Below are 22,008 nucleotides of genomic sequence, written 5' to 3'. Positions count from 1 at the left end.
GCAGCCGGAGAGTGGGGAGCAGCAGGGGAGCAGCAGGGAAAGCGAAGCGAGAGGGGCCCTGAGGCTGGAGGAGGGACACCCCTCCCGCCTGACCCTCAGAACAGCTGTATCACTCATTCCGGGCACAGTCACTATGAACATGAACTTCTCAGACAGTCTACCTTTTTCCTTTCAAGAATCTTTTAAATGATAGCTTATTTAACTACCAACATCAATTGGCCAGCAATTCCGTGAACAAATGGTTCTCTGCTTGTCTCTGAGTTCAGCCACTTTTATTTGTCCCCAAGTAGCTGGCAGGAACCAGTTACATCAATAAAGGAACATCAATTTTTAACAGCCACATGAGATGCAAAAGCTTCAGATGGATTTTCCGTCGGCAAACGGGGAGCCTGGAGGAGCTGTTATTAACAGCCATTACAGACATGCAGGCAGGCCTGGGAGCCAGGGCTCCAGCCTTAGACTGGATTAAGGAGATACTGTAGGCACTGGACCTCTAGATGTCGTAAATAACGCTGAAATTTTAGACTGTGGTTGAATCTCTGTTGTCACAATCGTTTAGGCTGCAGTGTGTTTGATGTTGTATAGCAAAATGACAAATATCTTTCTCTACAGCTAAGTGCTTAGAGCCTGTCGGAGTAAATCCAACTAAACTGCCCCCTACAGGTAAGCAGGCAGCCACGTTAGGGGGAGAACCTGAAGGGGGTGGTATCAGAAGCCACTTGGACAGTGATTTTCGGAGGTGCGTGGGTTTGTGCCGCTGGGGGCCTGTTTTCTCATTGACCCTCGCCACTTCCTGTCATGTAATCTCATCGTTAGAAGAGGTTGGGTTCCAAACCCTCAATAACACATGGGGTATTAGTCCAGTCTCCCCCCAACAACAATCAAGTCACAGAAGAGCCAATGGAAGGGACAGAAAAACGAAAGCAAGGAGAGCAATGTGGCAAAGTGTCTAACCATGAACCAGGAGGAGACACGTGCGTGAAAGCAGGGGGCCACCCCCCTGGAAAGCTGGAAATACTGTCCAGTCCGCAGCTGGCCCACCGCCCAGACGCAAGCCCCCAGGATGTTGGCAACAGACTTTGGGGATGGTTCGGGAACCCGAATCTCAGAGGGCCACCAGTGGAGCACTGGGTTTCTGGCACACTCGGCTGGGCAGAGGGAACACATTCATCTGCTCCCTGGACCTGGAGAACTGGCCAAGAGGCAGGGACACCACACCCAACTCTCCCAGGGCCCATTCAGCAGGAGGAACAGGCCTGTCTCCAACCCAGCCCTAGCTCACAGCTGACAACATGCTGGCTGCTTCCTCCCTTGGGCCAGACTAATCTGACCCTGTGGCTGCAGAAAACAGAGACTGCAGGGCGTCAAGAGAAGAGGCAGGTCAAGGGTTCCACTGGTCCATTGGCCCTATTACATGCAAGGCCAAGACCTATGCCAGGGCCCACTATGCCCCCAGCCTTGCCCAATGATGAGTTCTCCATGGACCAGCCAGCCAGGCCAGGCCTGGAGTGGCCCCTGGGAAATGGAGGTGGGAACACAGTGTCCCGCCTGCAGCTGGTAGCCTGGAGGCACCACAGCTATCCCCGAGGAAAATGTTCTCTCCGAGCGGCGTGCTCTCCTGGAGCAGAGCTGTGGAGCCTCAACCGGCGGCAGCTAGGAGACTGAGGGGTGGTCCCTCCCCACTCTTACAGGAATGCAGGAGGGTGCTTTCTAGCAAAGAGGACCTGAGCTTCAGTCCAGGCCAGGGGCACAGTTCTCTCTGCAGTGCACAAGTGGAGTGGAGGCTTGAGGGGATGCTCCAGACTGGTCATGGCCTGAGCAGGAGCTCCCATAACCTGGGCAGGCACCTCTCACATGCACCCACAGCCTCCAGAATGCACCAGCAGCCCCGGGCTCCAGCATTTCCACTCTTCAGATGGCACCTAAGCCCAGGAGCCGCCCCAGCACCAGACCCTCAAAATCCTCTCCCAGAGGCACTGAACCTCAGGTATAGGCAGGATACCTTCCTCCCCTGCCCACATGGGTGCATGGGAATTGCAGGTCCAGGCACAGGGAGCCTGCTGGCACAGGGCAAGCTGGCCTCTGGGCGGGCTGGCTGGAATGCCCATTGAGTCTCCCCTAACAACTGGGTCTCCCAGGGCTGCTTGGCAATGCCCTGGGCCCATGCCATTGGTTTTAGCTTCCTGGGGACTCTCTGCAAAGACAACTCCCAGATAAGAAGAATCCCACCAAAAGATGGGCACCTCAGCTGGCTCCTCAGGTGTGTGCAGTCACACAGTCCAGCACTGTACTTGGGAAGGGTGGCTGGCACCCCAACTGTCGCTTGCCCATGATGAAATCAGCTCACTACCTGACAGGTGCTGCGACCTGCCACTTGGGGCCTTGATTAATGCCCTTCATCAACTCCCCAGAGCAAATGCCAAGCTTTACAAGACAGGGTTCCGAGAAATGTTCCCTATGACTTCATGCTGGCTTTTCCTCAAGCATAGCAACGGTCCATTTACAAAAACTCCCAATGACATCCAGAGGGACCTGTCACAGAAGGCTGGACACAGCCGGGAAGTGCCCTGGCTGGAAATGAATCTTCCCCCGCGTTTCTCTGTCCCCCCTCTGCTGCCTCGAGCTCAGGCACGGCAGGTCCCCAGCCTTCTCTACCTCATTTCATAGCAACCCCATCCTTCCAGGTGCTCAGGTCGAAACCCTGATCTGACAGAGTCCTGCTGGCTCTACCTTCAAAATCAGGCACTACCAGATTCCTTAATCACCACCAGGCCACCGGGTTCACCAGGGCCAGCATAGGACATGCCCAGAACCCGCCTACTCCTCATGTGGCCACTCTGAGCCTGGCACCTCTCACACTGCAGGGGCCTCCTCACTGGGCTCCTGCCTGCTGCTGTGCTCGCCCTGCAGGCTCTCCCCAGCGCAAAGCCAAAGGCTGCTCTCCACCGCCACCAGACTGGGACCTGTCCCTCCCCTCTCGGACCTCAACCCCATCTCCATTCCTGTGTTCCTGTCTGCTCTGCCTCTCAGCTGTTCCTCTCCTCTGACACCCCAAGGCCTGGCCCCTCAGCCCCTCTGGAATGACACTACCCTATTCAAAACTACAAATTGCTTCCAAAACTCCCTCTTATCTTCCCTGGTTTTATTTTTTTCTGTAGTATTTGTCACCATCAAATATGCTATACATTTTACTAATTTATTTCTCTCTCACCCAGAGCTCCATTAACAGGTTTTCCTCTGCTCTGTTCCCCTCTCCTGGAACAGTGCCAAGCACCTGTAGCTACCCAATAAATGTCTGTAATCCAACGAAATGGCACAAGTGGACTGGCCAGGGAGCGGGAGGCCAATAGGTGGTCTGCTTAGCAAGGACAGGCAGTGCACTGGGGACATCTGTCAGCCTGCTCAGCCAAGAGGGCTCTGCTGTACCCTGGCCAAATCAGAGCTCTCTGAAATGGACAACCTGAAATGTAATTCTGAGCCAGTGTGGCTAGACCTTTGTGCCTGGAAATGAGTCAGGAAAATCCTGGTCCTGCAGACATGACTCTGGTTTCTGCAGGATACATCGAGCCCAGAGGGATCGGCCATCCTCGGAGAGCACCAAAGCCTGTCTCCAGAAACGCCTGCCACTTGACATCCTCCTGGTGAGGCTGGCCTTTGGCCTGGGACCACCTGCGAACGATTGCCACACGCACCACATTGCGACACCAACACGCGCCCCTTATCTGCCAGCCCAGGGCTACGAACCTGATTCCCCGATAACCACTGGGGCCATCAGGTTCACCAGGGCCAGTGACCACATCCACAGGAAGCGAGGCCGCCTAGAAAAGCTCAAAGCCCTGGGGTGGGGGTGGGATGACACATGACCTTGCTCTGATGTGCACAACTTTGGCCCCAGCCAGGCTGGACGCTCCTTGGCCCCTGAATCCTCCAAAAGCTAAGTGAGGAGCCTGCCGAGTCTCCCTCCCCACCACCCGAGGGGGCAGCAGCCCTGCTTCTCTCCCTCAGGAGCATTTACTGAGTGTCTGCCAAGCTGCCCTGGCCCTGCATGCATCCCTGACGGTGACCTCTGCCCACCCCCTACCCCTCCGGCACCTCTACCTGTCCAGCTTGTCCCTTTGCTCTGGCCCTGTGGGCTCTGAAGGGCCACAGAGAGAACGGTTCTAGAGGCTGGAGCAACCTCTGAAGGCTACACTCTGGCCCCTAGGTGATGACCCCAGGGCTTCCTGGCTGAGGTTGACCTTGACCAAGGGGGTAGAGAGGCTGTTGGTCGAGCCTCCTGCCCTTCTTGGGCAGTCTCTCCACTTCCAGAGGCAGAATCTTCCTCCTTACCTAGAGTTGGCTGGATTCTGCCTCAACTATGGCATTAGGTTATATGTCACCATAATTCATTACATGACAGGTATCTGTCCATTATCTTTATAGGTATTTTTAAAACCAGAACTTCCCCTAAAGACAACCATGCCTTCTGGTACCCAACACTGCGATATGGAGAGGTTGATAGAGGCGGCCTCTTCCCTCAGCGAGGCCACCAGGACAGAGTGGTGATGAACGTGGCCTCGAGGGCGGTGGCCAGGGTTCAAATCCTGGCTCCCTCACTGGACAATGGTGTCGCCTTGGCCAAGTTACTTAGCCGTTTGGTTCCTTACTTTCCTTGCCTATAAAAGGAGCTTAACGATAGTCTCAAGGCTTAGAGGGTTGCCCGAGGATGAACTGAGTGGTACCTTCATTTGGTCGCAGCAGTGGAAAGGGCCCAGACCACCCGGCATATGCTCTGACTTCAGGAAAGGCCTGGGGGGCCCCAGCTGCTGGAGGGTTGATGCCTGTTACCTCTCCCCCCCAGAACTGCATTCCATGGGAGCAGGCCCTCTCCTACACTGCTGCATCTCGAGAGCTCAGAACCGGGTCTGGCATACAGTAGGCACTTGATAAATGCTTGCTGAACAAACACATGGGCTGACAGAGGAATGGTCTGACTGGCCTCAGGTTTTGTGTCTTACGTGCTCAGTCCCCCACTGCCCCTTTGCCCCTCTTTCAAAACAACCACCTTCCGTCTGCACATGTTCCTGATGTGTCACTTCCCAGATCCCATAAGGTCGGACCCTGGCTCCACCTCAGTCCTCTACCTGGATGGTGATCACACGTTTTTGCCCTGTCCCTCTGAAGATCTATCAGTGGCGTCACAGACCACTCCATCCCCTGGCCCGGCTCCTCTGCAGCCTGCTCAGGGCCTAAGGGCACTGCCAGGGCTGGGCCTGTGGACTCAGGTGGGCAGAGTGAGTGGGCCTGCTTAACGAGTGTGCACACCACACACACACACACACACACCTGTGTGCCCCCAGGCAGGCAGTGAGGGGGCCTGCTTAATGAGTGTGCACACCACACACACTCAAGACAGAACATGAAATACAGCCACCCCAAGTGCAGTGCCAGGCCCTGGGGGTCTCTCGCCCATTCTCATAAAAGCACAGCCCAAGGGCAGCGCCTCTGCATTTTAGGCAGGAAGCAATGAGTGGGAGGCAGGAGGCAGGAGGCAGGAGAGAAAGAACTAGCAGTGTGCGAATGCAGTGCCGTGGGGCTGCCCGGACCACACTTGCCTGTAAGGGCACGTCAGGGGAGGTGGGACTCTGTCTGCAGAGCACGGCCCAACACAGGTGGCCAAGTCAGCAGCCTGGGACCCATCGCCATTCCTCCTCTTCCCTCACCCCCAACATCCAATCCATCAGCAGGCCCTCTACTCCAGCTCCAAACTCCTCCTGCAACCTCCCCTCTCCTCCCACAGCCCTGCTGCCCAGCCTGGCCCCACGATGGCCTCCTCGCTGCCCTCCTGCTGCCACCTCCATCCACTCGCCACCCAAAGCCACAGCCTCCACTGGTCAAGTGACCCTTCAGCTCACAGAAACCTCTGAGGGGTGTCTTACTGAGACTGGCCCTGCCACCCATTCCTCTTTTACGCACTGGGTCCTACCCTGTCACCTGCAGGGGAGGCATGCGTCCTCGTGGCAGATGAAAGAGGCAGACCCCCACCCAGACTAACCCTGGCTGAGGTTCTAGCCGCCCGCGCCCCCTGGAAGGATGCCAGTCAGAGGCATCCAGGCTGCAGCCTCTTGGAATTCATTTCTGTCCTCGTCAAAGGATTATGGATTGATTGCCAAGTCTTGCTGTAAATCAAAAGAAAGTCACTACTCATTACCTACTTAGAATTCCCCGAGTCCTTCTTGGGAAACCATTTCTCAGCTGTTTGATCCCTGAGCCACCAGCACTATCTCCAGGCACGCCACCCATCACGACAGCCACCAGACACTTTTTTCTTCCAGGCTCCTTTCTCAGCACCTAGATGAATTTCCACCTTTCTCCAGTTTCAAGAAGAGCTGCCAAGATAAATGATTCGAACACTCCAGCTCATGCTGAAAATACATAGACTGCTTGGGGCCTGCTCTGAATAACCCCACGCTGGGGAGCAAAGCACATTCGCACTAGATGGGCCAGACGGGGGAGCTGGGGCCCCAGACTCATTCGGGCGCCTGGGCACTCTTTCCTGTGTCTTTTCACCTGTGGGATAGTGACACTTGTCCAGCTTCAGCCAGCACCAGCTGCCCACATCATGGCCAAGCCCCTCTCACCTCTGAGCAGAATATTGCTGAGGGCCCCAGGGACCCATGGAAGCTGTCTGTGGCTAGTGGGAGCAAGGAGGTGCCCATTTGCAAACTGCGCATTCAGAAGGAACCCCTTTCCTAGTCCTGCAGCTGCTACCACTTTTCTAAAGGCCCCCTGCCTCCAAAAAGCCGACTCAACACCCAAGGGAGCAGGGCCCAGAGGACATCAGCCCCCACCCTCCCAGGGGGCCCATCTCCACGCCCACCAGCCCAGCCCCAGGAAGAGGAGTGAAACCCCACTTCTCCTGCTGGGATGGACAGCACGACAGACTAAAACATCAAGTGCAAGGCCCACCAGGCCCTGACCCTCACGGCCCCCAGGCATCTGCCGTGAGGAGGGCTGGATGGGCAGGGCCCTCCACCAAGCCCCAGTCACCCCAGGCTGGAAGGGTGCTATCATACACCTGGCCCTTGCCAGGGTGCCCAGGAGAGCCCCTGAGCTGGCCGCAGTGCTGCCCCTGAAGGTTGTGGCACAGGCCCATCCCAGACCCAGACCCAGACCCAGACCCAGAGAACAAGTCAGCAACCGCCACTCACAGACGCTGGCTTTTATAACACAGTGATGGAATCAACATGAACACGGCTGGGTCTGTGAACAGCAATTACCATGACCCCAGGCCCATTTCCTGCAGTCCTCCTGCCAGGCTCCTGCCAGGCTCCCGCAGGTGCTGGAGCAGAGAGAGGCCAGGTTTGTGGCCAGGCCCTCACCCAAGGGCAGAGGCCAGCGTCTCATTCTGCTCAGAGAAGCAGGGGACAGGAGGGAACCTTGTGGCATGGCAGTGCTGGGGGCCCAGAAGTCCCCCAAGACACTGCACAGTGACAACATACTCACCCAGACCCCTGGCCTGAGGCCTGCAACCAACATCAAACATGCCTAAGCCATCAGTAGCCTGGCTCCCTGGGCATCCTTGTCTCTCCTGAACCTCAAGCAGAGCGTGTGGAGAGTCCCACATCCACGTGAGAGCCAAGTGGACACAGCAGCCCGGCCCCATCTCCTGACCAGCCACCCTGACCCTGCTCTGGGGCAGCTGCAGGGAATGCCATAGCTGGGACTTGCCCTTGACAGCTGCTGGAGAAAGCTCTAAGGCCCATACCACCCACCCTCCACACCACGGGCCAAGGGAGGCCAGGGTGCAAGGCAAAGGCTGGCCTGGCCAGGAGGCTTGTGCGGGGCTCGAGCCTGGCCCCAGTGGAGCCTGCGCCGGGCCCTCTGAGTGGGAAACCCCTCTGTGGCTTCATCATAAATGACCTCCAGGTTTCAGGAGCAGGCATGCCTGCCGGCAGACATGGAAATGGGCGGTCAGAGTTCCTGGATTAAACCCTCCACCATATCTACAGAATTCAGAGTTGGGAGGGAAAACTCCCAGCCCAGAATAATTGCTCCCACAGGGAACATTCTCCCGCACCAGAACGTAACAGGTCTGAATGAGAATTTTTTAAAACCAGCACCAAACCTCGCAGTATAATCACAACTGCCTGCCTGCTCTGGGAGCCAAACTGAAATAACGGCTCCTCCAGAATTCCTCACTAGACGCTGCTGTAACGGGTTGCCAACGGGCAGAACCAAACTGGACAGGTGCCCCTGGGGACAGGCACCTGCCTGGTCCCTCCCTCCTCCCCGCCCCTCTTGTCTGCTGTGGGCCCCTAGGAGGATGTGGAAAAGCGGGAAGGCCATGGGAGAGTGGGGGTGAGGCCAGGACCAGCTCAGAGGCTGGGGGCGCCTGGCAGGACACTCGGAAAGGGCTGAGGCACGAGCAGCAGTCTCCCCCATAACTCTCCCATTTTTCTTGAGCTACATCACCCTTAAATCGGCTTTTATTTTCCTCTCTCCCGATAAAGACACTGGTATGAGAAATCTGCCTCATACCTATACATGCATGAGAGTGATGGAAGGGTGATGGAAGGGTGGGACTCAGTGCTGGGGAGGCGACAGGGGCGGGTGGGGCCTGTGCCAGGTACCCCAGAGGCTACTAGTTCCCACCGCTAGCTCCTACCGCTGCTGCTCTGTGGAAACCAGCCCGAGGTTACTAGCTATTTCACTTTCTGGGAAAAGCCAGAAAAGTTTCCTGATATTTCATTGTTGACTCAAAACAAACCAAAAACTCCCCATTGCATGGGCCAAAACATTCCATTGCCTGTGCACTGGGACTAGCCCTGAGGCTACAGTTTACAACCTCTGGCCTTTGTCTTACTAGAAAATTCCTCCTTGGGAGTGAGAAGTGGGAACCCCAGGGGTGCCCCCCACACAAAGTCCTTACCCTAAAAGAAGTTTCTGGAAGCCTACAGGGACCCCAGGGGAAGGCAGGCCATCTAATGGGCTATGGCCAAAGCCAACTTCGGGCAGCAAGCCCATTTTAGGGAAGCTACCTCCACCCCCACAGAGAGGAGGCTGGGTGCTGTGCACCCCAGCTGTGGCTCACATGCCCACCTCTTCAGCTCCTCTGGGTGGCTCCCCTTGCACAGTGAATCCACGGGCAGCCTAAACTTTCCTCCCTCTTTCTGGACCTGAGCAATTTCAACAGCACCACACATCTGGAGGTTGACAGACAGCCCTGGGTCAGCATGCAGAGGAGCCAGAGAAGCCTCCCTGTGGGAAATGGGAGGAAAGTTAAGGAGAGTCTCTAGCCTGTGTTTTTAAGGGATCCATGAGGATGGACAGCACATGGAGAACAGGCCAAGAGGGGAAGGACTCTCAAAGATGAAAGGCGTGATGGCCAGGTTATAAAATGGGAATAATTAGTGGGCAGCAGAGCCAGGGTGAGGGAGTGACGGGAAGTGAACTGAAGACAGCCTGCGAACTTCCTTCCCGCTGATGCGCAAGTGGGAATTACGAGAGAAGAGTCTGGAACAGGCATCCTGGGACCCAATACCTGTGGAATAGGACTTTAAAAGAAGGCTCCAAGGCGAAGAAAGGTGTCAATTCTGATTAAAGAGCTAGTCCTTAGATCATCATGGGAGTTTGCAGGGATAACTCCACGCCTGTCTGCATGGCTTCTGTCCCCTAACAAGTCACCACATTAGCTCCTGCAATTGAGAGGAAGCCACAGAGAGACTGGGAGTGAAACCTGTCAGGGTGACATGATAAATAATTATATCAGAGGTCTCAGATAACATGACCCAAAGGGATAAAGCTTGCCCCTGGGAGTGGCCAGGGGGATAACAGACAGGAAACACACAGCGTGCGACGCTCCCACTCGCTGTACAACGGCCACTGCCGCTGGCCTGTCCTCTGTGGGCACACCAGCCTCGCCGGTGGCCAAGCTGTTCCTGCCTCCACAGGCTGGTGCTGACATCACTGGACCTGTTACCTGGATCACAGTCAATAGGCTGTGCCCTCCCCCTCACCTGGTCTGTGTGTCAGGTGTGACTACTTTGCTCTACCCCTCACTGGCCTAAGTCAGAATACACCTGCTCTGAGTCTTGTCACTTGAGGTGTATGGCCCTCCGCAGCCACCCGCACACCTACTGGCTAAAAACTTTGAGTTAACACAACCCAGGTCACCCCTGTTCTCAAGGCGCTGTCTTCACCTGGGCCCCTAACCCAGCTTTGAGGCTGGCAGGATTCTGATGCCCAAAGTACTGAGAGAGATCCTCAGAAAATACTGTTCCTCTCAAGAGTAAAGAAAGAATCCTCTAAACATCAAGGCAAGAAAATAAAAAAGTTCCTTAGAAAAAAGAATGAAGGGAACTTGCCTAAGATCTGCGGCAACAATGGAGGGAATGGTTTCACGGAACAAAGATTCAGCACTCGGTAAAGCCATCCTTCACAAAGGTGGCCACAAAAGGACCCTCAACGTGCAAGGTCAAAGTGAAACATCAGAGCAGCGATTTCCAACCGTGGGCCGCGGCAGGCACCCTGGTGTGCCACAAGAATTGTAAAAACATGCAATACCTGGCTATTTAGTCAGGGGCACTGGCCTCTTTTCCCTAAGATGGTCAAATAAAAAAATGACAACAGCCAACACAATAATACCTGCCCGGTGTGAATGAATTGAAATTATACCTTTTTTTGTCAGATCAGCAAAAAATATATTTTTTTGGTGTGCTGCAGAATTTTAGTAATTAGTTTATGTGACATGAGATGAAAAAGGCTGAAAATCACTGCATTAGAGGAAAGGAAAACACTGTACAACACAGGGGTCGCACTGGATCCAGCCAGATAGTGGCACCTCTACAGAACTGTTATTAAAATGATTATAAATCAACGCAAATGTTGAACCTGACTGATGGAAAGAGAAGTTATACAATAAAAAACTGGAAGAAGGGGGAAAGGAGATGAAGGGTAAAACCATGCTAAATTTCTCACTTTTCAAAGTGAGGAATCGAGAGTCTTGAACTTTTTAACAAAGGTAGAGAACACAGAGAAATACAGCTCATTTTTTCTTAATTTAAAAGTAATTCTACAACAAAAGTGGAATGCATATAAAAGAGAACAAAAGAAACTTCACCAACTTTCCAACGACAGAAAAACTTAAAAGCCAGAAAGGCAGAGCAGAAACCAGAAAGCACCGAATGAGACTCAGGACGAGAGGCCAACATACTGGTCAGCACGACAAACGCCAATGGCTCTTCCAACCCTGGGAGGCGCTGTTCGGAACTCGGGAACCGCTGCCGGCCAACGGTTTGAAACAAAGGAGTAAGCAAAGGTCCACCAGGAAAATGCAACCAAAAGAAAACTCTGAAGAGCAATGCCAACGTCAGATACAGTCAGATTCAAGACACGAGAATTCAGGAGGCCGACAGGCGTTCTGGTAGGCCGCAAAAAGACAAAGTACACAATGCAGACGTAGTGATCGTCACCCTGAATGCTTCCAACAGCCTGGTATGGAAAGGAATAAAATGAAAATCTATTAAAAGTAACAAAGCCCGGCTGGCATGGCTCAGCGGTTGAGCGTTGACCTCTGATCCAGGAGATCGCGGTTCGATTCCCGGGCAGGGCACATGCCCGGGTTTCGGGCTCCATCCCCAGCAGGGGGCGTGCAGGAGACAGCCGATCAATGACTCTCATCACTGATGCTTCTGTCTCTCTTTCCCTCTCCCTTCCTCTAAAATATATAGAAACATAGTAAAAAAAGAACGAAGAGGAATTCATAAAACTACCTCTCCTAGTACTAGAGTAAATGTATAAAAAAAGAGGAGGCGGATGACTGGGATAAGACAAGGACCTGATTTAAGGCACACCAAAGTATGTGCTCTAAAAATAGAAAACAGTTGCCAAAAAATGTTTGATGTTTAATTTTATTTCATAAAATACTAGCAAAAACATTTCTAAGCAGGCTGCAAAGAAAAAAAATCTCAAAATTAAGAAAAATAAAATTTACATACACTCCATTCTCTAACTACAATGGTGACAAAACCAGAAACTAACAACAAAAAGTTTACCAAGGAAGTTAACCAACCACATCTATCTGGGAATTAGAATAAATGTTCTTAATTCACTTCTTAGGTCAAAAATCAAATCAATCCAAACTTCTTAGGATGTGGTCAAGACAGCATTCAAAAATGCATTAGCAAAAGTCATCTCTCAGTAAACAAGAATGAAAACAAGTGAAGACTGAATTACACAAAAGACAAATGTTCAAAACAAGGTCAGGATGGAAGGAGAAGGGAATTAATAAAACTGGGAATCTATGAATTAGACAAGCAGCAGGACTGATAAATCCTTATTTAAAAGCCGATTTTATGAAAAGACCAATAAAACTGATGCAATTCTGGCAAAGCAATAATGAAAGAACACAATACACAATATTAAGAATGAGAAAGGAAATACAACTACAGATGTAGAGGAGGTATTTTTCAAACTTAAGGAAATAAAATAACTCCATTCTAATAAGTTAAAAATTCTTGATGAAAACAAAAACTTTCAGGAAAATGCACCATATTGACTCTAAGAATCAGGTTACAACAATCCCTCAGGAAAACCTGCACCATTTTCAAAGAAATTCTCCCCAAAGGCACAGTTTCTGATAGTATCAAAGGACCTCTTTAGATCCTCAAGGAAGAGACAGCCCTTGTGCTTTCTAAATTGTTCTAGAAAACATAAAAATGTGGAGAGCTTCCCATCATGATCTCAAAAATCCTGATCTCAAAATATGGCTAAGAGAGTTTAAGAAAAAATGCCAGTAAGTGCTAGTAAAACACAACAAAAAAGCAATCATTATAAAGCTTACTAGGTGTCATCAGGCCTGTTCTATATACTGTCCATACCTCAATTCACCAAGTCCTCCTAACCATCTCTGAAGTGCTATCACCATCCTTTTTCCAGATGAGGAAACTGAGGCACAGTAAGTGGCAGAACTGGGACTCAAACTCAGGACACCAGTCTCTAATAGAGACCATGCTCTAACCACTAGGGTATGCTGCCTCTCCATTTCAGTCCTGCAGCTTATTACAATAGTAATCCACCAAGACAAAGGAGTGTGTGCCACGGATGCCACGCTGGCATACACCAAGACGTCTGGTCATGAAATCCATCTAAGGTCCACCAGCACCCAATCTTGGCGTCTAATACCGCCCTCCAATAAAAGGAACCAGGGCTCCTTGGAGACGTGGCTGATCCTAGGGCTGGAGTGGGGTATATACAAGATGAGCTAGAGCAAATGGTGGTGGCTGAAAGTAAGAAAGTGCTCAAAAGGCAAAGTGATGGGTGGAGGAGGGATGCCGGAGGGACACAGGAGCCAAATGAAAGAGTCCCCAGTGACCAAAGCTTGGATGATTTGTGCAACAAAATACATAGCATAATATCAAGTTATAATCCAAAGTATAAAATATACATCCGTATAGATATAAGTAAATAAATGGTTGGCGATATAAATAAATGGGGAAGAAAGTGGCGCTTCACCTCTGTGCTTTTCCAATAACCCCAGTCTAAGCATAAGACAAACATCGGAAAAACTAAAACCGAAGGACATTCTACAAAATACATGACCAGCACTCGTGAAAACTGTCAAGGTCACCAAACGCAAGGAAAGCAAGAAATTGTCACAACCAAGAGGAGCCTAAGGGGACAGAACAATGAGATGTAATATGTCGTATCCTGGGACAGAAAAAAAGGACATTAGGTGAAAGCTAAGGAAACCGGAATGAAGTGTGGACTTTAGATAATAATAATGCATTGATATTGTTTATGAGTTGTGACAAATGCATCATAATCGCATTAACAATAGGGTTCAGGGTATGTGGGAACTGTCTAGTACTTCTGTAACCTTTCTGTGATGTAAAACTACTCTAAAATACAAAGGTTGTTAATTTAAACCACACACACACACACACACACACACACACACACGGCCAAGGGAGATGCCAAAAAAGCAGCTGATAAAATTCAACATGAAATCCTAATGAAATCTCCTCACAAGCCAGGAAGAAAACTACTTCCTTAAACTGGTGATAAATATTTATTTGAAATCAACAGTCAGAATCATGTTCAAAGGTGAAACACCAGAGTCAAATCATAAAGATGCCTGCTGGCACCACTGTCACCTAATAGGATTCTCTCAAGGGGCAGTCCCCCTGGCATCTGAGGAGAAAGCTTCCACTGGCTTTGTCCTCAACAACTCTAATTAGAGGACATGGATCAGGCACATATTTGCAGGAAACCTTTCCCTCTGGTTCTCTGCTCATTTTCTGGCTGGATACCAGGCTGGTTTGCGCCCTAAATGTGCCCATTTCTCAATTACTTAAAGGCAAAACGAAGTATCCCTGCTTTGAGCCAGAGTCCCACAGCCTCTCCGCCACCAAGGCCCCAGCTACTCGCTGACACCAGGCTCTGCTGAACTTCAGGGAGAGAGCTGCTCCTTTCCCTAGTGTCAGGTGGTGTGGACAGAGCAGGCTGGGTGGGCACACGGGACTGTTCTGCCACTATGGGGTGGTCCAGCCTCTGCTGAACTCCAGGGAATTGTCCACCTGAGGTGACCCCAGCTCTTGGAAAGGGCTCAGCTCAGAGGTGTGGCCGGCCGGGTGCAGGACTTGGGGCTGCCTTCCTGAGGGGGCACCAGGCAGATGGGGGTTTCCTGAGCTGTCTCGTGGTAGGCTACGTGTGGCCTGTCTCCAACAGTCGAGGAAGTGCTGGCAGGAAACCTGCACCACCCTCACAACACAAGGCAAAGAGTGGGTTTCACCACACCCAGACCCAGGGCCTCGGGGCCCTTTTTTGTTTATTTTTTAAAACATTTTTTTAAATTGATTTTTAGAGAGAGAGAGAGAAATATCAGTGTGAGAGTGAAACATCGATCTGCTGCCTCCTGCACACCCCCTACTGGGGATGAAGCCTGCAACCTGGGCATGTGCCCTGGCCCGGAATTGAACAGGCAACCTTTCCATGCACGGGCCAACGCCCAACCAACTGAGCCACACTGGCCAGGGCATCGGGGCCCATTTTGAATGAGCCATGCCACAGCTCATCCCTCAAGGTGGCCAACGGAGAGAGGCTGTATCTGTGATGGAGGGCTCAGGGCACTGTTCTCAGACAAGTGACCAGGTCCACAGAGAAGGGCCTATCACATCCATTCCTACCCAGGGGTGCAGGTCTAAGAAGCCCCAAAGCCCCCAGAGGCCCCAAAGCCGCCAAGCAAAACTCCAGCACTTTCATGGGGGTAGGTAAACTGAGGGCGCCTCACTGGTGCCCAGGATTTCCCAAGCTGAGACCAGTGTGAGTCAGACCACTTCCTGGTGGCTGGAAGCTAGCTGTACATTTCCAGAACTTCCAGGAAGGAGAAAAGTGAGCACTTCTTGCTGATGTCCATCATCAATGAAAACTGGATCCTCTGCATGACCCACAAGGGCTGTGACCCGAGACTCGTATGAACAGCATGCCCAGCACGCCCAGCAGGGAGAGCTCAGGGCAAGGCCCAGAGTGAGAGAAGGGCCCAGGCATCTGAGAGAGGGTCGTTCAGGGGTCACAGGACTCCAAGAGGGACCAGCAGATGAAAGAGGCAGCCGGAGATGCAGGCAGTCCAATCGGTTGGGGGTGAGGGATGAGCTCAGTGCAGGGCAAGGCCTGGGGGTGCAGGACAGAAAGCAGCAGCCCGTCTGCCTCAGCTGCCTGTGCTTTCTGCAGCCACACTCACCGCAGTCAGTAGGGTTGTGGGCTTTCCTTTACCTCTCCCACCTTCCAATTAGGCTCATTGGAGTTAAATTCTCTAAGCCTCAAAAAAGAAAAAAAAAATGGCCTTGTTTAATAAGAACACAGCAAGGGTTTTGCAACCTGCTCCCTGAGGTGGGTGAACTGAAAGACCAACCACTTGGCCCAGCACCCCATGGGTTGGGTGGAGTGTGTGTTGTATGTGTGTGGTGTGTGAGTGTGTGGTGTGTGTGCTATGTGAGTGGCATGTGGTGTGGTGTGGGGGGGAGGTGAGTGTATGGGGGTACATATGTATGTGCGGTATGTGTGTGGTGTGATGCATGTGGTGGATGCCGTTTGTGGCAGGTGTGTTGTGTGTGTGAATGTGTAATTAGAGTATGGTGAAGTGTGAGTGTGGGGGGTGTGTGTGTGTGTGTGTGTGTGTGGTATGTGAGTGGTGTGGTATGTGTGGGTGTGCATGTGTCTGTGTGGGGAACGTATATAAAGGTGTGGTATGGGTGAGAGGTGCGTGTGTGTGTGTGTGTATGTGGTGTGTGGTGTGTGATGTGTGTTGTATGTGGTGGTATATGGTGTGTTGTGTATATGAGTGGTATGTGTGTACGTGCAGGGTCAGGGGAGCAAACCCCATCGGAAGAAACCCTTCAGGCTGGGCCCCAGTCCCGCATCACCAATCAGGACCCAGGGGACACAAGGCCACAAAGAATCAAGACTCGCTGCACCTGACCAAAGGGCAGGAAACAGCAAGGAGGCCGTGACCCCACAGAAGCCCAGCTGGGCAGGTTCTTCAGTAACGAAGGGCTGAGAGAAAGCAGGAGGCTGCTACTGTGGGCTGCTGCCTCTGGCGGAAGGGTGGAGAAAAGCCCAGGCCCTGGCGAGGGTCTCCGGATGGGGTTGGGGTGTTTGCCAAGGAGGATCCCAGCCCAGGGAGGAGGAAAGGCCATGCTGGCCCCCGCACACCTCGCAGTCCCTCTGCCTTTCAAATGACTCGCACAATCCCCATAGGAGCTGTCAGGGAAGGGCCCGAAATGCCCCATTCACAGCTTGGAGAGAAAGAACACAATTTCAATTAAGGTCCCAGGCTGTCAAAAGCATCAAGTTATTAATCTCCTTGTGGCAAATGTGAACCGGGACCTGCTTACACAGCCAATTGAGCATGCTCTAAATTAGTGTTTGCAGGTAATTGATTCAGCTGCCAGCCCCATGCCAGCCGGCTACAAGCTGGTTACGCCACTAACATTAAATAATATGAGCGGTAAAATGGCCTGCCTGATTGGGCCTGCAGTCAGATGCTGTTAGCGCCCGATTTACCCAAACATTAATGTCTTATTGGTTTAACACAATTTACTACACCTCAACTGCGGAAAATGATTTTCATACCCTCCGACGCCCACTCGCAGGCACAGCACCACGGAGGAGGTGTCTTAATAAATGCCATCAGCTCACTCTTTTTTTTAACATGCCCTCAAGATTTTACAACAAACTTTTGATAATAAAATTTAAGAAAGCATAAATCTTAGAACTGGGCCTGCTGGCCAGCATCTCCTGAACTTGAGTCTGAGCACCCTTGTGTGCATGGTGGTGGTGCCTCCTTGGAGAAAATCAGCCCCGTCTCCTGCCCACCTTCCCCCACCCCTACCCTCGCTCCAGTCCTGACAAGCAGGGGTCCCTGCCCTTCTTGCCCTGTATCCCTCTGTGGGGCTGGGGGTGGCCATGTCTTGGGGAGAACGTCCAGCAGGTCCTAGGGACACTCCTCTAACCCAGGAGTTGGTGGCCGTCCCAGGGATCAGACCAGCCTGTGCTTAATGGGCTGTACCCCATGGGGGACTTACGCTTCGGCTGAGGTTTTACATTCTCCACCTACTTAAGAAAAAGAGGTTGAAGTTCACAGGGGCCCAGGCGACAGCAGAGAAATACTCAGGACATTTTTTTCTTTCTCTCGACCATCCATCCGTCCTACCCACACGTATGTCCTGACACCAGCTGTGGAGCAGACACTGCAGATAAATGAGATGGAGCCTCCAAGAAGCAGCCTCCAGGCTCCCAAGGACACAGACCACAAAACTGTCCCCCAGCTACATGGCAAGGACAGAGCGGTGTGCCTGTGGGGAGGGAGCTTGAGGCACAGTCCAGTCACCCCACCTCATGGCTGCAGATGCTTCCAGGGGTGCCCTCCTCAAATCTGTTGTGACAGTGTCCTAGCACAACCATCTTCCTGTCATCTTCAAGAGGGCAACACCCTCTGCTGGCAAAGGTCACCCACCCACTTGTCCTTCAGGAACAGTCTCCATCTCTTGCTCTTGTCAGCTCTGCTTCAGCTTTCCCCAGAGCAGTCCCCAACCCTACTCACCCACTACCCCAGGAAGCCCCCTACTCTCAGCTCTCAGGGACCCCCAGATCGATGGCTTGGAAGGTGGGCACTGCTTCCCATCTGTATCTCCTATGGCGGCCACCGGGTGGGCACAGGCATGGCAGGTGCTCATCAGTGCACACGCCTGGCACATGGAGCTGAATTAATGCCACTTGGCACCAGCAGGGCAGCTGCTTTTGGCCATGCTCTTCAGGCTCATTTCTCTGAGAGCTGCCCTGTCCAGAGGCGGCAGCAGCGTGTGGAACCCAGGAATGAGTTTGAAGGTGAAGGTGACATCTCCCAGGGACCCCCCTTAAAAGACCCTCCTTCAAACAACAGCCAAACGCAACCTGTAGACTTTGGATCCCGACTTGAGCACACCAACTCTAAAAAGATAGTTTTAGACCAATATGGACTAGATAGTGATAGTATCGAAGATCTCTTGCTAATTTGGTTAGATGTGATAACGACATGGTGGTTATGTAAAGGAAAAAATATCTTCACCAACTGAGCCCCCTACTGATATATTTACAGGGGAAATGACATACCTGGGATTTGTCACAACAAAACACAACCAAACAAAAACCCTGATGGGGACTTTGAGGTTCATTACACTATTCTTTGGGGGTGGGGGGCAACATTTGCAATTTCCTATTTAAAGGTAAAAAAAGACTGCCATTTCCTTGGGAGGGGGAGGGGAAGGAGCTGGAGGAAGGATACCTGCCCGGCCTGACCCAGAGCTCACACAGGCCTATCTGGCTGCAGCAAGGTTGGACTCTAGGACATGGTGCTGGAGAACAGTCAGGTCCCTCCTAGAGGTCACCTTCGGAGCTCAGCTCCCAGCAGCATAGGGCACAAAGCTGCCAGAATGCAGTGGACGGCAGGGTTCCACAGCGGGGCAAGCCAGTCCTGCTCCAATTACTGGGTTATTTTTATTTGAGGCATCGGCTGTGGGTCACTACAGGCCAATTCTGATGAGACCAGATTTCTGGGACAGTGCCAATCTCAGGGACCACTGCCTGGGCCACCTCCCTGGTAGCAGGGTGGAACTCTTCTTGTCCCACGTCCATAGGGGGTCAGGGACGCTGGGAATGCAGAGCAGATACTGCACCGCAGCAGACTGTGCTCTGCGTGCCCTTCCCCACCCTCCCGGGTCCTTGATGAAGCACTTGTTCCGTGCCCCCTCCTGGAACGCCAGAGCAACCCGGGCCTTCAAGGCCACATTAACCTCTCACCACCCAGGTAAGAGGAGAGAAATCAGAGGCTCCCTGTTCAGGACTCCTTTCAAGGTTAGACTTTGAAAACATCTGTCCCCAAGCCATGTGATGGGCAACATTAATGCCCATGCTGCCCACTGCCGACTTCGCCTGCTCCTTGCCCTCACCCAGCACTGACAAAGCGGGGAGGCCAGAAAGGCTGGGAGGGGCACCTGGAGGCAGCACAGGCCCTGAGGGTGCCCCAGGCGGACTTGGGCCCTGCAAGGTGGGCAACGGGAGGCAGCGCCAAACTCTAAGTCAGGTAGGAAAGGGTAGCCCAGGATTGGGAAGCGGGTGGGGGGCAAGGGTAAAAGGCAAAACTCTTTCTTCTGTACTCACAGCACTCCTGACACCAGTGTGTTTTCCACACCACCAACCCTCTAATTCTCTGTGGGCACCAACTGGGTGCCCTATCATTTACTTCTGATGCTAACTGCCAGAGTTAAGGACTCAGTCCCACAAGACCGTCTCCATTTCAGACATAACAAGTCCAGGCCTCCTGCATTTCTGACTGATTGGCTATAAATCGAGGGTTCCAATGACCTCCCCTTTGGGTTTGATAATTTGCCAGAATGGCTCATAGAACTCAGGGAAGCACTTCATTTACTATTGCCACACTATTTTAAAGATTACAACTCAGGAAGAGCCAGATGGAATTTATGCACAGGGCAAGGTACAGGGAAGGGGTGTGAAGCTTCAATGCCCTCGAGCAGGGCCCCCCTCCCAGCACCTGCTGCATTCACCAACCCTGTGGATCAAGGTTTTTATAGAGGTTCCATTACGAAGGCACAATGGATTAAATCACTGGTCAGAACTCAATCTCCAACCCTCTCTCCCAGGGGACTGGGGTCCAGGCTCCAAGTTCCAACCCTTCAGTCACAGGGATGGTACCCTAGTTACCAGCCCCATCCTCCTGAGCCACTTCATTAGCCTAAACTCAGGTGTGGTTGAAAGGGGCTTATTATGAATAACAACAGACTCCTTCACTGGGGGAATTCTGCAGGTTTTAGAAGCTCCGTGCAAGGAACTGGGGGCAGAGATGAAACGTGGGTTTCCTACTATGTCACCAGGAAGAAATGGCAGCCTCTCCCCTGTCCTTTCCCAGGGGAGCTTCAAGATGGTACAGTCACCGGTGGGTGACCCAGGACACAGATGGAAGGAGCCACTGGAGCAGTTTAGGTTTGACCAAGGGCTTCCTCACACCATGGGCAGCAGCATGCTGAGCCCTGGCCCTGGAGCTGGCTGAGGCATGGCACTGGCTCACCTAGGCCACGGCCAGTGGTGCTCTCCAGAACACTTTATGAGCCACTAAACCCGTCAGAGACCCCAGTGTCTGAGCACAGCAGACATAGCGATGGTGTTTACACATAAATGACAAGCTGTTTCACTAGCGCCCTTCAGAGTCACCATAGCAGCTCTTTGGTAAAGTTTCCTGCAAATTGCACAAACAGGTCTAAAGACTGAAATGATGGGCCACTAAAGCAGCCTCAAAAGTAATCACAGACCATTACCATCAAACACTCTGCCAAGCGCCAGCAAGATGGCCACAGTCGGAGGGAAAATCCTCTCTGCCCACAGTGCCCAAGCCCTGCATAATCCCCACTCAATCTGCGCGCATCACTGAGGCACCCCACCTGCTACTTGCTCAGGGAACATAAATTACTGTTTTTACATTTTAATCTTTACCCAGAGAGAGATAGCAGCTTACCTTTCCAGCTCATATTCTTTCATTCCCACTTTTACAGCCTTCATTACCTGTAGGGTGGATATTAAGCAAAGACATTTGTATTAAGGACGTAAGTGGCACTGCCTGATAAATAAGGTATAGCACTTTTTCAAAAGAATCTCTTCTTGAAAGAAAAAAAAAGAATATGTGCACACAGTGGTGCAAAAATGTGACAAGTCAGAATGTTTTTAAAGCTCCAAAAGCTATACCATTTATTTAACTGCTCTGGAGCACTTCCCTTTGGAAGCTGATAGACACCCAGCACAGATCTGTGGCAGATGATGGCAGTTAAGATTTAACCAAGATGTCTGTGAATGCTTAATGCTCAGAAAGCTGACTACCTTAAAAGGTTTCCTTTGTTTAACCTCCATGAAAAGAATATATGCACCCCTATGTTCATTGCAGCATTATTTACAAGACATGGAAGCAACCTAAGTGCCCATCAATAGACCAGTGGATAAAATGTTGAGGTACATATATACAATGGAATATTACTTGGCCATCCATAAGAAAAAATGAAGTCTTACCATTTGCAAGAGCATGGATGGACCTACAGGGTATTATGCTAAGTGAAATAAGTCAAAGACAAATACCATATGATTTTACTTAGATGTAGGGCCTAAAGAATAGAAGAAACAAACAGACTTGTAGATACAGAGAACAGACTGATGGTGTTAAGGGCAGAAATACTGATCATGCTCTGTTAACTGTGATTGTTTTGCTCTGATTTGAGAAAGCACTTTCTAACCTGGCTGAGAGCTGAAGGCCCCAGGACATGGGAGCTAACTTTGGAATACATCTATCATCATGGGAAGATTAACAGCCTTGTTCCGGAAACGACGGCATTCGGGGGGCACCTGCCCTTTGTGACCCCCAGCCCACAGTGCCTGTAACCTGTTAGCATTGTACCTTGCCTACTTCCCCATGCCTGTAATTCCTACTTT

At 51.7% G+C, this 22,008-nt stretch overlaps 1 protein-coding gene across 1 annotated transcript in view; it reads right to left on the bottom strand.

Annotated features, from left to right (window-relative positions):
• The window catches only part of PEPD (peptidase D), a 109,597-nt gene that overhangs the window by 42,369 nt on the left and 45,220 nt on the right, over positions 1-22,008 (bottom strand). The window contains exon 9 of the mRNA XM_087826797.1: positions 21,047-21,093. Within this exon, the coding sequence (XP_087682923.1) occupies positions 21,047-21,093 (47 nt within the window). The remainder of the gene's footprint in view (positions 1-21,046; positions 21,094-22,008) is intronic.

This window comes from Miniopterus natalensis, chromosome 18, assembly GCF_054644295.1.
Source record: "Miniopterus natalensis isolate mMinNat1 chromosome 18, mMinNat1.hap1, whole genome shotgun sequence".
NCBI lineage: Eukaryota > Metazoa > Chordata > Mammalia > Chiroptera > Miniopteridae > Miniopterus > Miniopterus natalensis.
The sequence above is the reverse complement of the archived record's forward strand: the minus strand, read 5'-3'. Positions and strand labels throughout refer to the sequence as shown.